The 13,909-nt window shown below is 30.7% G+C and overlaps 1 protein-coding gene across 1 annotated transcript; it reads right to left on the minus strand.

Annotated features, from left to right (window-relative positions):
• Positions 1-432: 432 nt before the first annotated feature.
• On the minus strand, positions 433-2,276 carry LOC145618870 (protein BIG GRAIN 1-like B). The gene has a single exon (XM_081673497.1). The coding sequence runs from the start codon at positions 1,837-1,839 to the stop codon at positions 544-546; it is 1,296 nt and encodes a 431-aa protein (XP_081529623.1). The 5' UTR covers positions 1,840-2,276; the 3' UTR covers positions 433-543.
• Positions 2,277-13,909: the final 11,633 nt, after the last annotated feature.

The raw sequence follows: 13,909 nt of genomic DNA on the forward strand, positions 1-13,909 counted from the left end.
TGAAAATTAAAATCGAAAATTATTTAAGAATAATAATAAAAGGTAAATTTAGTATTTTTATGTCACGCCTTTATTTACAATGGTTTACAAAGTAGAACAAAGTGACAAAGTATGTACATAGTTTGTTAACTACTAGTATAAATTACATACTGTAGTATATTTCAAACTTGAGTTGTATCTTTTATATCCTAACTTTTGAATAAATAATGGAGAATCAAAAAGAAAAAAAAAAAAAAACGGTTAAATAACACATGCACATTAAATTGTCTAATATTTCAACCAAGTATTCATCTCACAAATCATGCACTCAAAAAAACTTAGCCCCTACATTATTTACTTCTCCATCCATCAACAAACTTGACCCACATATAAGAACTACTATACATTCTAGACTATACCATAACACCAAGAATCCAATGAAGCTCTAAATAATTGAATCAAATAAAATGGACTAATAGTAATCAAAACATTAGGTTAAATTAGCAAAAAAGAACATATAACATATTAAAATTAATTACTATCTCATAAAAATTAATCACCAAATTACAAAATTAACCCATTAGCAATAGCTCTATTAGTATGAACATGAGTAGTTTCATACACGGGCAACTCTTCACGGTACATCCGATGATGATCACTTCCAACTTCTAGCAAGTGATCGAGCTCGAAAAGATCCGAGCTACAACAACTAACATCATCATCCTCCTCATCCTCATCCTCATCCTCATCCTCATCGTCGAAAACACGATTTTTCGTCTTATTATTAGTACCCTCATTTTGATATTTTCTACCATGATGATAATTCTTTAACAACTCCTTAGCAACTTCTTCGACTCTCCTTTGCTTTTCACTTATCTTAACTTTAAACTCGTCGTTTTTCAACGTACTACTATTACGAGTAGTAGCTTTCTCTCTCCACCTATCTTCTCTTTTACCATCATTATACACTTTATCATCGTTGGTGGCGGCGGTGGTGGTGGCGATTACGGTACTTACCGGACAAAACCTCACCGACCGCCTTTCGAACCTCCCGGCGGACGACGGAGTTTTACTCAAACACGACCGCGAATACGACGACGCCGTAGACGGCGTCGACGTAGAGTATTTCAGAACATTTGCCGATGACGACAACGACGACGATGACGATGAGATCTTCGGCTTTTTCGACGAGTTTGAGTTAAACAACGAGTTAAGAAAGCTAGCGAGTTTACCACCAGGTGAAATCGGTTGTTTCACCTTCTTCAAATCGCCGTAAAGCTTCAACGCTCTTTTCTGAAGATTACCTTCTTTGTTACCTTTCTTCTTCGCCGGAATTTCATCGGAGTAGCTTTTCCGGTGAAATTCCGGCTGATTTAGGTTTGTCTTTATCGGCTTCAATGTCGGCACCGACTTCGATTTAGATGATCCGTAGAGTGATTCAGTATCAGATGACGAAAATCCTCCGATTCCGGAGCTGGAATCGGAGGAACTCGTGGAAGAAGACGAGTTAAATTTAGCAGAGGTAGAATTAATCGCCGCCATAGAATTACGGCGGCGATTAATTCTCTCGTTATCCATCCATTGCTCTAACACCGCTCGATTTACGCCTCGTAGTCTCTCGTTCTCGATTTCTCTCTCAATTACGCTCTTGTTGTTCTTTACCTTCCTGTAACCATCATTGGTTTGATGGTGGTGGTGGTGGTGATGGTAATGATTATCCCCCTCGTCTTCGTCGAAAGAACGGTAGATTTCTTCGAGAAGCGAGGAGGAGAAAGAAGGGGAGTTGTAGTGAGAGTTATGATTGTAATGCTGTCTTCTGCTGCTGCTACTACTGGTGGAAGTTGTGGATATGCCGTTCATTTTTCGGGTTTCGAGTTTCGATTGAGAGGAGAGGATGTGGGAAATGGTATGATGAAGGGGAATGGAATTGGGTTGAAAACAGGGGAAATAGATGGTATTTTAGGGGTAATTTTAAAAGAAAAAGATAATTGAAAAAAGGGGGAAGAATGAGTAGTGTTTGTGTTTGGTAGTACAAGAGTGATTGATGGTGTTAAGGGGGGAGATTAGAGAAGAGACAGTAATGAAAGCCTAATTCCACGCCAAAGGAGGGGGAGACAATTTTAGAGAGTGTGAGTATGAAGAATAGAGAGAGAGAGAGAATTAGATGTTTGTGTTTTTTAAAAGGAAGTGTGTAATAGTGTGTGAAGTGTGTATGGAGATAGTCGGCTCTTATAAAGGATGTGTGGGATTGTATGTACGCGCCTAGAAAGCTATCTACGTGGGTCATGTAAAGGTGCGGTATAGTTTCATTCTAAAATCAACTGATTTATGTTGTATAATAATTGTATTTGAAAATTTTTCAATGGTAGTCACCTGATTTTGCTTATTTTTAATGGTAGCCAATTTTTATTTTGATTACCAGATTTCTCAAATGTGACATTAATCAAGCGTGCTATCATTGATAATCAAATTAAAAATTGACTATCATTGAAAATAAGCAAAAAAACAATCAAATAGGGGCTACCATTGAGAATTTCCCTTATATATACGTCCTTGAATGAAAGCGGCCAAGGTCATTTTAATTTTTTCTATCTTTATTTTATTTTTTAGAGGTGAATAGCTAGATGTACAATACAAGTAGTAACTTAATATAAACTTGGATGTTTTTATTTATTTATTAATTTTTTATTTTTTGGTATGGAAACTCTGTAGAGGATTAAGTGTTGCTCAATCACCTGATTAAAGACTCAAATCATTAACAACTAAATTTGAGTATATATGCATGGTCTATATATATCATGAGGACAGACATAGTTAGATTACTTACAAGTTCAAATGAGATTTAATCCCTAAAATCAATTGTCAATTGTTTACTAGTTTAATGCTTCTTTGTCATAATAAATTCATAATTTAGAAAAACCTCTACAAGAATATATTGTTATTGTACTTCGTATTAAATAGGAGTTATAAAGGATCAAATGAACCCCGTTGAGAACAGTACCAACAGTTGACAATAATAATAATAATAATAATAATAATAATAATAATAATAATAAAAAGGAGATTACTCTTGAGTCATGACTATGAAATCACATATTCGAATCATTAAAGGCTCTCTTAGAGATGAATTTTCTTACCCTTCCTTCGTCCCTAAGGTATATATGAAATAAGATTTAACTAGAATTGTATCACCTAAAATAATAAAACTTTGTTTCGGAATTGTTTTATTAACACCTTCATAAGAATCTAATAAAGCGTGTATGATTAGACGAACAAAATGCTTTAGACACTAAAAAAAAAATCTCTTTTCGTAGCGATTGTACATTCGCTACAATATGCAAGTATGTTTGTGAAATAATTAAGGATGTCGTATCATTTTTACAATCACCATGGTTTTCCCATATAAAATCGATACGGAAAACATAATAATACATATCCACACTATTTTTACACATTTATATAATTTTGAGAAATCGTATCAATTACAATTGGCACTAAATCCTAATAATCGATACAAAAAGCCTTTTTAACACTAGATATATAAATATTGTTTGACAAAGAATACAAAAAATATGTCATAGCTTATTGGTGAAACATTTAATATAAGAGTTTGAGGTTGCATGTTCGAATCTTGTAAAGATCATGTGTTTTTTTTTGAATAAAATGAGTTAAACATTTATAGCGATTGTAATCGCTACAATAATCACCACGATTGGATGTAGTTTTTCGTATCGATTATTGAGGCCAACCCCAGCGATATTGAAAACCACTATTAAAGGCTAAGGCCACAGGGGATATTGTATCGAATGACCATTCGTTGGGAAAGCTTTTTGTTGCAATTACAATCGATACTAAAGGTTAAAATAATCACTACGAAAAGGTTAATTTCTTGTAGTGAGAAGGAATTGGAGATAGCACGAGTGCTTTAATTTGTCCTCATATAAATGGAAGAGTGTTGCCAAGATATTGGAAATATAGCTTATTAGGTTTCATGAGTGGTTCCATTTGTAAATGACTCTTGATACTTTAGTATTCAAGTAGGCACGAAAGGTAACAACAAATAAAGACAAAAAATATTCTAAATTGGGACACTCGTTTTCCATGATTATTCGATCGGGATGATGCATGCTAACCGGCTAACACTAAACTCTCAAGTACCATTTATACTCCTACATACAACATTCAAGTGTCAGAGCCACAAGTGTGCAATACATTTATCATTGCCATATGCTACTCCGTATATTTCTACATACAATATTCTAAATGTAAGATAGGTTTTTTTTTTTTTTTTGGACAATAAAGATAGGTATTTTTTTAGTAATAATTGATGTAATAGAGCAAAATAAATCTCATTTTTTTTATTATTTTTTTTTTATTTCTAATAATAAAGTTCGTATAAGATCAGACTAACCATAAGTTATGAAATACTAACTATTCCGTATTAGGCTCTGTTCTCTTCACCTTAAAAAAATAATGTTAAGTAAAAATAATTTCAGTTCAGTAAAAATAAGTTCAGTTCAGTAAAATTAATTTCAGTTCAGTAAAGATAATTTTAGTTCAGTAAAAATAAGTTCAGTTCAGTAAAATTCAGTTTTCTTAAAGAAGAATTATAATAGAAAATCAGTAAAAATAATTTCAGTTCAGTAAAAATAATTTCAGTTCAGTAAAATTAAGTTCAATTCAGTAAAAATAAGTTCAGTTCAGTAAAAATAATTTCAGTTCAGCAAAATTAAGGTGAATCAAACAGGGCCTTAGTCATGCTAACCTTAGCTTGGTAGAGCACGCACTAACAGAAATTTCCATAAGAATTCTTCTATTCTAATAAATTATGTGAAATGTATAAGAAAGGCACATTTATAATTGAATGTATAGATATTAACTATTTTGTCTCTCCCTTCTTATATCAAAAATAAATAACGTGTACATCACATAGACTTTCTAATAAGTAGTATAAATAGTTAAATTATAATATTATACACGACGAATTACTCCGTACATTCATTTCTAAATTTCCTATTCTTTTCTCTTTTGCGTAGTTTAAAAAAAAAAAACTGAATAAAAATTTAAAATTTAGAAATTTAGAACATAGAAGATCGAGCATGCTTAGCTGGAGGAAGACAAGTAGGGAAGTATGGACATGAAAATATTAATTGCTTTCCTATTCTTTTCTCTTTTACGTAGTTGCGCTTCACATGTTATACTTTGAAATTTCTTACCTTTCTCCTCGATGAAAGAGGAGACTTTTATTATTATTATTATTATTATTATTATTATTATTATTATTATTATTATTATTACTATTACTATTATTATTATTATTATTATTATTATTATATTTATTTATTTATTTTTGTTATTTATTTATTTATTTATTTTTTTTTTGTTATTGTTGGAGGAAAATGGTAATTGGTAATCAGTGTGGATTATAGGATTATCTAATACTTCCTCTATTTTTTAGTTGAAACATTTCTATTATATATCATGCTTGTCAACGCATATTTTTAACGATTAATATCTCTAACTATCCACATTATAAAATTATAAAAAGTGGATATTAATAATAAAATATACATTGAAACAATTCAAACAAAATCACACATGAATATGTTTTATTGTATTTATAAACCACAAAAGCAAGTCAAAGCGTCTTGTGTGAATAGGTAAAAGTCAAACAGTGCCAACTAAAAAAAACGGAGAAAGTACTTCATATATTTATCTTAACTGTTGAATTGTTGGGGTGGACTCGAGATATGAGATCGCATCAAATGTTATTTATTTGTTTTTTGTGACTCTTTCATTTAGTAATTATAAGCCATTAACTCAATAATCGAATGTAAAATATCATTTCCTAACAAAAAAATTCTTGAGAAAAAATTTCTCCAAAAAATTGTATGATCAATTGAACAAACCTTATAAAAGTTATGGATTATGAACTAGCTAATCTTAATAATGGTCAAAATGATTTTAGTTTATTTATTTAAACAAATGATTTTTTTTTTTTTTTTTTTTCCTGAAAGAACAAGTGAAGTGGTTGAGTATGTGATATTACTGGTATACTGTGATAAAATGTGCCCTACATTTTCTCTCAAATATGCCCTACATTTTCTCTCAAATATGTCCTACATTTTTTTAATTATTTTTCTTTTTTCATTCCCTAAAAAAAGAACAATTTGGTCCAAAAACAAAATATCTGAAGATTATATTTTTACTTTTCTTACCTCAGTTTATGTGCAGTCTACTTTCTTTTACACAAAAGACGGCAGTAAAATTAAAAATGTACAAAATCAAATTAAATTTCTCATAATTTGCAACCGGAGGACGGAGTATAATTTTTTGTTAAACTCCTATTTTGTTCAATGCTTTTTGAATATGGAAAGATAAAGAAGTTGATGATAAAGTAAATATATTTATTTACCTTCAAAAGCTACATATTTTCCTCATATAAACCTCCATGCATTTTACTAGTAGTTTATGTAAATATAGTTTGTTAAATTGAGAGAAAACATTCTTAATTGTTTGTATACCTTTCTTTTCTTATATGGAAAGATAGAATACAATTTCAATTATAGCTTAGAGATATAGGTACATGGAGCCTTGCTTGTTGTAGTTATACCTCCTACTCAACTAAACTATTTGTCGACATTTGTTAGAGGTATTACTTACTCCATAATTGGTTACACTCAAATCCTATAATCCTATTACCTATTTATATTCGTGACAACCTCGCTCTATTCAAAATTTAAATAAACTACATATTTGATTTAGAGAATACATAGTGCAATATTCCATTAGTATACTTAATTTGATTATCCAAGTATAGTATGTGATTCACACATTTTGAAGTCATTATATAAAATTAATTTATAGCTCATCAAATCCATTTATTTCAATATAATAAACTTTTAAAAGTTTAATCCGGATCCACACCTGACTAGCACGAATCTAAGATCCAATCAAAAGCTTAGCCATAAGCTGATAAGCTTAGTATAATGCATTGATACATACAAGTTTAATAGAGTTTAACATGAATACATGATTTAGATTTCCGATTCAGGAACACATGACATCCTATTGAAATACATTAACGTTCCAATAAAATCTTCCACAATATTCCCAAATTATCTCCTCAATATATACAAGTACAAAAAATGATATGCATGTACTCCATGTATGTTTATAACTGTTATGAACTAGGGATCTGTTCTCTTCAAATTCAGCTTAATTTCAGTTCAACTCAGCTCCGATGAGTTCAGCTCAGTTCCTAATTTACTTCTCTCATAAACAATTTATTTCAGCTCTATTGAGTTCAATTCTGTTCAGCTCAAATTAGTTCAGTTCAGTAAATCAGAACAGACCCTATTTAGGCTAAGCTAGTCTTGTTTCCAAAACGCATATCCTATAATCAATCGCTTTATGGACGATGGTTTATCCAGCCGCAATATTAGTGTATTACACCGTGATGAATAATTTGCGTGTATCATAATCATTGTAAGGTAATTTACCCGTAATACTAGTAGTTAGGTGTCGGACAGGCGCAACAAAAGGAGTAAGCAACAACGCATGTATAATAAATTGGGTCTGAGATGCTAACCCGAATCCGATTGGAGATGAAAGCGGGCAGGAAACTCGACTAGCCTGCTTTCTCCCGACAACTCCAGCTTACTCGGACTACTATTATTCTCATTTTTCCAAACTTTTTTTCTTTTCTATCTTCCACATTTATTTTTTATTTCTAATTCTAATTCTTCCTCTAATTTTGATTAAGTGTATTTTTTAAACCAAGAAAAAACAAGGAGGGCGTTAAGATTTTTTGTAAAGACGTTTTGCATTTAAATTATACACATTAAAAGTAATACTCTTTGTATATATATAGCACAAAATGTTTAGCTTGGTGTAATATGACATTAAACAATGCTAGCTAGCTTAGCTCATTGGCCAAGCAAAAATCCTAAGTTTCTTACTTGACACGATACAATGACATAATGCAATTATGAATCCCCGGCAGTATACCATATTTTGTAATCTTGTCTCGTGTCTAGGTTTAATTATAATAATAATTCGTTATATTGATTATGCACTCCGATTCCTAACCCAGGCCAATACACACAGTGGCCTGGGTGTCAAGTTTTGGATCACGTGTCCATTGCTTTTCCGGTGTCATGCTTTTTTAGGCAGGCCTGACTCGGTCCATGTATTTCTAGGTGTATACAAGCAACAAAGTATTTTTACATCACATGTAAGAGTATCTACAAAAGAACCATTCATCATGATAAAGGACACAAGAAGTACTACTTGATGACTTAGCTTCTAATATACTTGGTATTCGTTTTTCAAGAAGGGAAAAAAAAAATAGTCTTAAGTATCTTCCCATCTTTCACACTAGGAGCTCCGTAGGTAGCATTGTAGTACATGCATAATTAAGTGTTGTACGAATTAGCTTAATATGAACTAATCTTAGCCTTTTGAACAAGAAAGAGGTCGAGTTTAATTTAATTAAGAAAAAGACTAATATATAAGAACTATAAGTATAATACTCCAAAATTAGGACAGTAATTAATTAGTTAAATTCCACTTTAATTAGTTGGATGATCCTTTGTGTGCGCATGTGCATGTTAAAAAGAGAGTAAGAATTTTTTTGTGTATGTTTTGGTGGGCTACTCTTAATATGCATAATAATGATTGCACTCGTGGCTATTCCACCTTTATTAGAGAGAAAAAGAAAAAAGATAGGATCCCTTGTATGTTTAATTTAGGTACAAGAATATTTAATTATTTTTTAATTAAAAGTAAGATTTGATTTTTCATGTTGATTGATTGATTTAATTAAGCAAAGGATTAGAACAAATCAATAAAGTGGACCAATATGTATAATTGATAATTATTTTATTGTACTATATTACTTTAAAAAATTATTATGTAATATAGTTTTCATGCTTCTTCTATTCTTTTCCCCTCTTCCTTCAATTCGTCCCTTCAAATTCACGTTATATATAATGATAACAACTTTCCATAAATTAATTTAAATATATATATATATATATATATATATATATATTTATATGTAAATATATTGTTTAGTATGTTCTTAGACTAAATAATCGTCTTTAGCTTGTTTGAGGAATTGTACGAAGAGACCTCTTTGCTTCCTTTTCTAGTTATTCTTGTTTCATAGCTAATTTTATCAGCATGCTAGTGTTTATAAGATATTTAACAAACTTATTATATATGCCTCTTGAATTTCAATATCCCTATCTATATCTTTTGTAGGTTTAGTGATTACGATACTAATAATCAAACGTCATTTTTGTGTATAGTTTACATTGAGGAGAATTCTATGAACTTAATATATGTATCGGAAATATAAAATTATCAAAATTAACCAAGAATTAGGTTTTCAATTTTAATTGGGTGTTAGAAATTGGTAGATCCGCTCTTGCCTCTTAAATCCATGCACTTGTAAGTAGCTTTGATTGCCTATGAATGATGATTTATAACTGTTTTTAGGACCTAGCTAGTAACATACACAAATTTGGGTCAAAGAAAGTTACATGATGTAGCACTAACATCAACAAAATTAATCATGATTAGACTTTAATTAGCAAAAAAAAAGTTGGCATTCTATAAAGATTTATAAATCTACTATTGCATTTCTAAAGATTAAATAGCTAGTGAAGCTAAAGGTATTTTTAGGTTACTATATATTCTAGTAAGCTACTAGCCTTAGGGCACCAACTAAATCATAGCTAGCTTGGTACCCTTGTTTAAAGCATAATGCATGCTAGGTCATTCATAAATAGTCTAGTACAAGCATGAAGTATTTACATGATCGTTGTTGACATGTGTCCTTATTGTTTTAGAACTTTAATTTGCATGATCATATTATAAAACTATGATTTAGCTTGTAAAATTAAGCTAATTTAAGCATGTAATTAAATTTTAAGATTCCCTTGAGATCGTGATTTTGTGTGGTGACTTGAAAAATGACTAGATTCCATTCAAATCATGGAAATGTAATGGCCACTTTGGAAGGAAACCCACTAAGCTAAGCTAGCGAAAGTAGTCTTTCAAGGTTTTTTTTGCAAATTCAAAAGTTCTTGATTATCAATTCGAAATTGGTTGTCATTAAAAATCTAATTCAAACAAGATATATATCATCATCAAAATTAGGCAAAAGTATAAGTTTGCAGTAGTTTTTAATCTTTTAACTATAATAATTAAAGGCTGTAAATGTAAAATATTTTGATGGTGAACAACTTCGTTGTACATCCAAAACTACGAAATATGTAATTCCTTTATTTCATTTTTGTGTATTATATATATATTAAAAAAAAGAGTTCTAGCTCTAGCATATGTAATTACTTAAATTATTTTTCAACAGAATTTCTTTATTAATTAATCATGTGATTGAGTGTTCCTTAAAGAAGAAAAATGCACCCCGCTCATCATCTCATACCTCCTTATACATACACGTATAAATGTAATACGTACATATTAATTCGGATATCATTTATTAAAGCTCTTGCGTTCACAACTGTACATAATCTTAAACTCACCGATTAAAATTCAAAAGTAGAAATACTAAACATAATTGCACGAAAAAAGCAATCTTTTTTATTAAACTAGATAAGTAGCACGTCCGTTCAAAAAAAAAAAAAAAAAAAAAAAAAAAAAAAAAAAAGAGATAAGTAGCACGTAAAAAGTAAGTCTAACTCGAAAATCACCTAGCTTGATTCATACAAATCAACACGTAAGTTAATTCGTTAATCGATCCATTATTATTATGCAAATGAATGCGTTTCAACTATCTCCTATATATGATGCGACGTAACTACATGCAAGGTACTCATGCATTAAGCTACCTCGCAACCTAAGCTACGATATCATATTAGTGGCTGCCAATTAAGTATGCGTAATAAGGTGCAAATATAAATTCTCTAATTTAATTTGATTGGTTAAATTAAGGATCTAATTTAAATTTGTTACCCACTTGATGTTATACCACACCCACCTAAATAATTAAAGACTTAATGTCCATGTCTTTCATCATTTCTTCCTTAGAATAATGCATGTTCATCATCTTATCAATTATAAGTTTATAACTATATTAATCCTTTTTTAGTTGGAGAATTGAATCTTGGAAGGTGGATTGATTACTCAACCTCTTGTTAATAGTTCTTAGATTTATTGAAATGATTATTAGTTTGTGATCCTTTTTTGATTAATTACTGTGTAATAAATCTATAAGATGGTTGGATTTTTTGTGGTAGTAGGGACTAGGGGCAATATGGGAAATTTGTCATACATAAAATTGATGAATTAAAATGGTTTACTCTTATAACAATTACATTTAGTATTTCCTAAATAAAAACTTCAAATATTTTCTTTGTATATTTAAATGTTGTCAACTACGTAAATGAAAGCGAAATTATGTAATAATAAATTTTATTTACATATCATGTAAAAGTGTATTCTTCACTTTTTTTTTTTTTTCAAATATTTGATAACGAGTATTAAACTTTGAATAGTAGATTTTAATCCCTCGACCTTAATTAAACTCGAAGTAATTAGTGAAACAAATTAAACCTATAACTAAATTTAACACTCCTTATAGTAAGACAAAAAAAAAGGTATGACATTTTATGTAATAATAAACCTTCAAATTAGTGTTATTTTCCTCTAAGTTAACTGTCAATGTCGTTGTTATTCACATGTCAAAAGAGAGATTTCGAAAAGAAAAAAGTAGCTCCCAAAGGTTCACCCACCCGATTCACATGAGCCCAAAAAATAAAGAAGAGCTTAATTAAGAGGTTATTAATGAAAAAAACTCAATAGGGTCACCCACCCACCCGATTTCACTTTCTTAAGATTGGCCCATATTCTCGTGTGGCACGTGAACCACTAATCCTTTTGTTATAACTCACACGTGGAGATGCTCTTGAAGTTGAGCCTTTAAGAGATTTTGACTCGTATACTTGTTCATGTATACCAATATGATCATCCCACAACATCACCTTATTAATTATACACTAATGTCATGAATATGACTTTACATCTTTTGTAGGATTAAGATTGATTTTTGTTTTTTCACTTCTTTGATTATAACTGCATCGATAACAATATCAGCGTCATTTTCTAATACAAAATGATCAGTAAACTTAGTTATTTCGATCTCTTTTTGAGAGCTTGCTAAAGACATGTACAAACAAATCAACTTACACAAGGCCTTTGATTATTTTTATCCATTCTTCGGATTGTAGAAACTTTACCTTCTAATAATTTGTCTAAATCATCACATTTACCTTTATGATTTCGCCTTATATTGTCACTTCAATCATAGAAACACACACATTTGCCTCAACAAATGCATCTCCCACTCTTGCTCTAAAGCATATTTATTATTGTTATAAGAATCAACTTGGAAATAATTTTACAACTCTCATCTAAAAAAAAAATCTTGTTTTAATTTCTACTCTCAAATTTTGTCACATTCATTGTATAAACACAAGAACCCTAAAATGTGTGCAACAATATATTACCTATGGCTATCAAATCTCAGACTCAATAATAGGTAATTATTAAATTTAATATTGATAATTACTATTTCAGAAAATTACTATTCAAAAGAGTATTAATGAAGTTGAATGTGCTTTAGCCAACATAACGACAACAGTGTTCGCATAAGAAACGGACCACACACAATTAAGCAAATGTTAAGGTGGCAACACTGTTCCTTGCCTGTATTTGTTTGCAACAATATCTTTGATTTGTTCCTCTCATTGTCTCTAACCTCTTCATATTATTAATATTAATACATTGCTTCAAATGACAATTTATTGCTCCATATTTAGGAAAATAACAATTCATGATATTATGGTCCATATTTGAAGGTATACCATACTAACCAAGTAACCAGCATCTTTGAATAATTGAATACAGGCATCAGGATTTGTACAATGTACATTCAATTTACAAACGTGCACCATTGGTACAAGAAAATTGAACAGTTGACAAAATAGACACTATTCGTCTATCGCATTAATCTCCCAATCAATAACTTGTAATCCCGAACTAATAACATTAGTTCAAACAATACAAACTCTGCACACGTAGGGTTTTACTTGTACCAACTCAATTGAACATAATACGAGCAAGCACGAGTTTGTCCGTTCGATAGGGGTGAATACAACAATCTCGAAAAACAGTGGTACGAAACATACGACGAAGTACTCTATAGTCTATGGTCCATACGGGTAAAATGTGAATATGAGAGAATAAAGGAATAAAGAGAGTTAAAGCGAAGTACCCTAGTGAAATTGAGGGAACATATAATTTTGGATCAAAAAGCCAAAAAAAAAAAAAAAAAAGCAAAAAAGTTTTAAGTGACAAAAACTGTTCCTCGGGATCAACAAAGAACTGCCGCATCTTTTGCCGGTTATTTACCTCTTTACATCTTCACGGTTTCCCTATGATAAAGCCGAGACAACCCAGCTTTATTCCCCATCAACATTAAAAGACAGCTACAAATTAAAGGACCAGATAAACTGCTTTTTCCTCTCTTAACTATTCACTTTCATATTACACCTCAAAAGATTTCTCTCCTCATTCAAATCAATCTAGTTATACAGGATATACAAGATATCTTCAAGCTGACAGAGCAAAGTTCTGTTAGAGCAATATAATAACAAGCAGTACACTTGGGATGCAAGCCGTAGTAGTCTGAGAACTCTAATCTGTTCAAGAGGTCAGGGGTTTGCAAACAGAAACATAATATAATAAGCGAGAAGATGAAATCGTTAATATGAACTTGTACTATAATGTTGAGCACGCTAAGGATCTAAAAGAAGATCGATGCATAGTGTTCAAAAAGGGCTATGTTAGATTATATTAGGTTTATGAGAGCCAACAGCATTAGAGAGGAGAGGAGAGGACA

The sequence above is a fragment of the Chenopodium album genome, chromosome 3, assembly GCF_948465745.1.
Source record: "Chenopodium album chromosome 3, dcCheAlbu1.1, whole genome shotgun sequence".
NCBI lineage: Eukaryota > Viridiplantae > Streptophyta > Magnoliopsida > Caryophyllales > Amaranthaceae > Chenopodium > Chenopodium album.

What these genes read in the sequence shown, in the direction of transcription:
- LOC145618870 (XM_081673497.1), bottom strand. Translation starts at nt 1,839, where the DNA reads ATGAACGGCATATCCACAACTTCCACCAGTAGTAGCAGCAGCAGAAGA.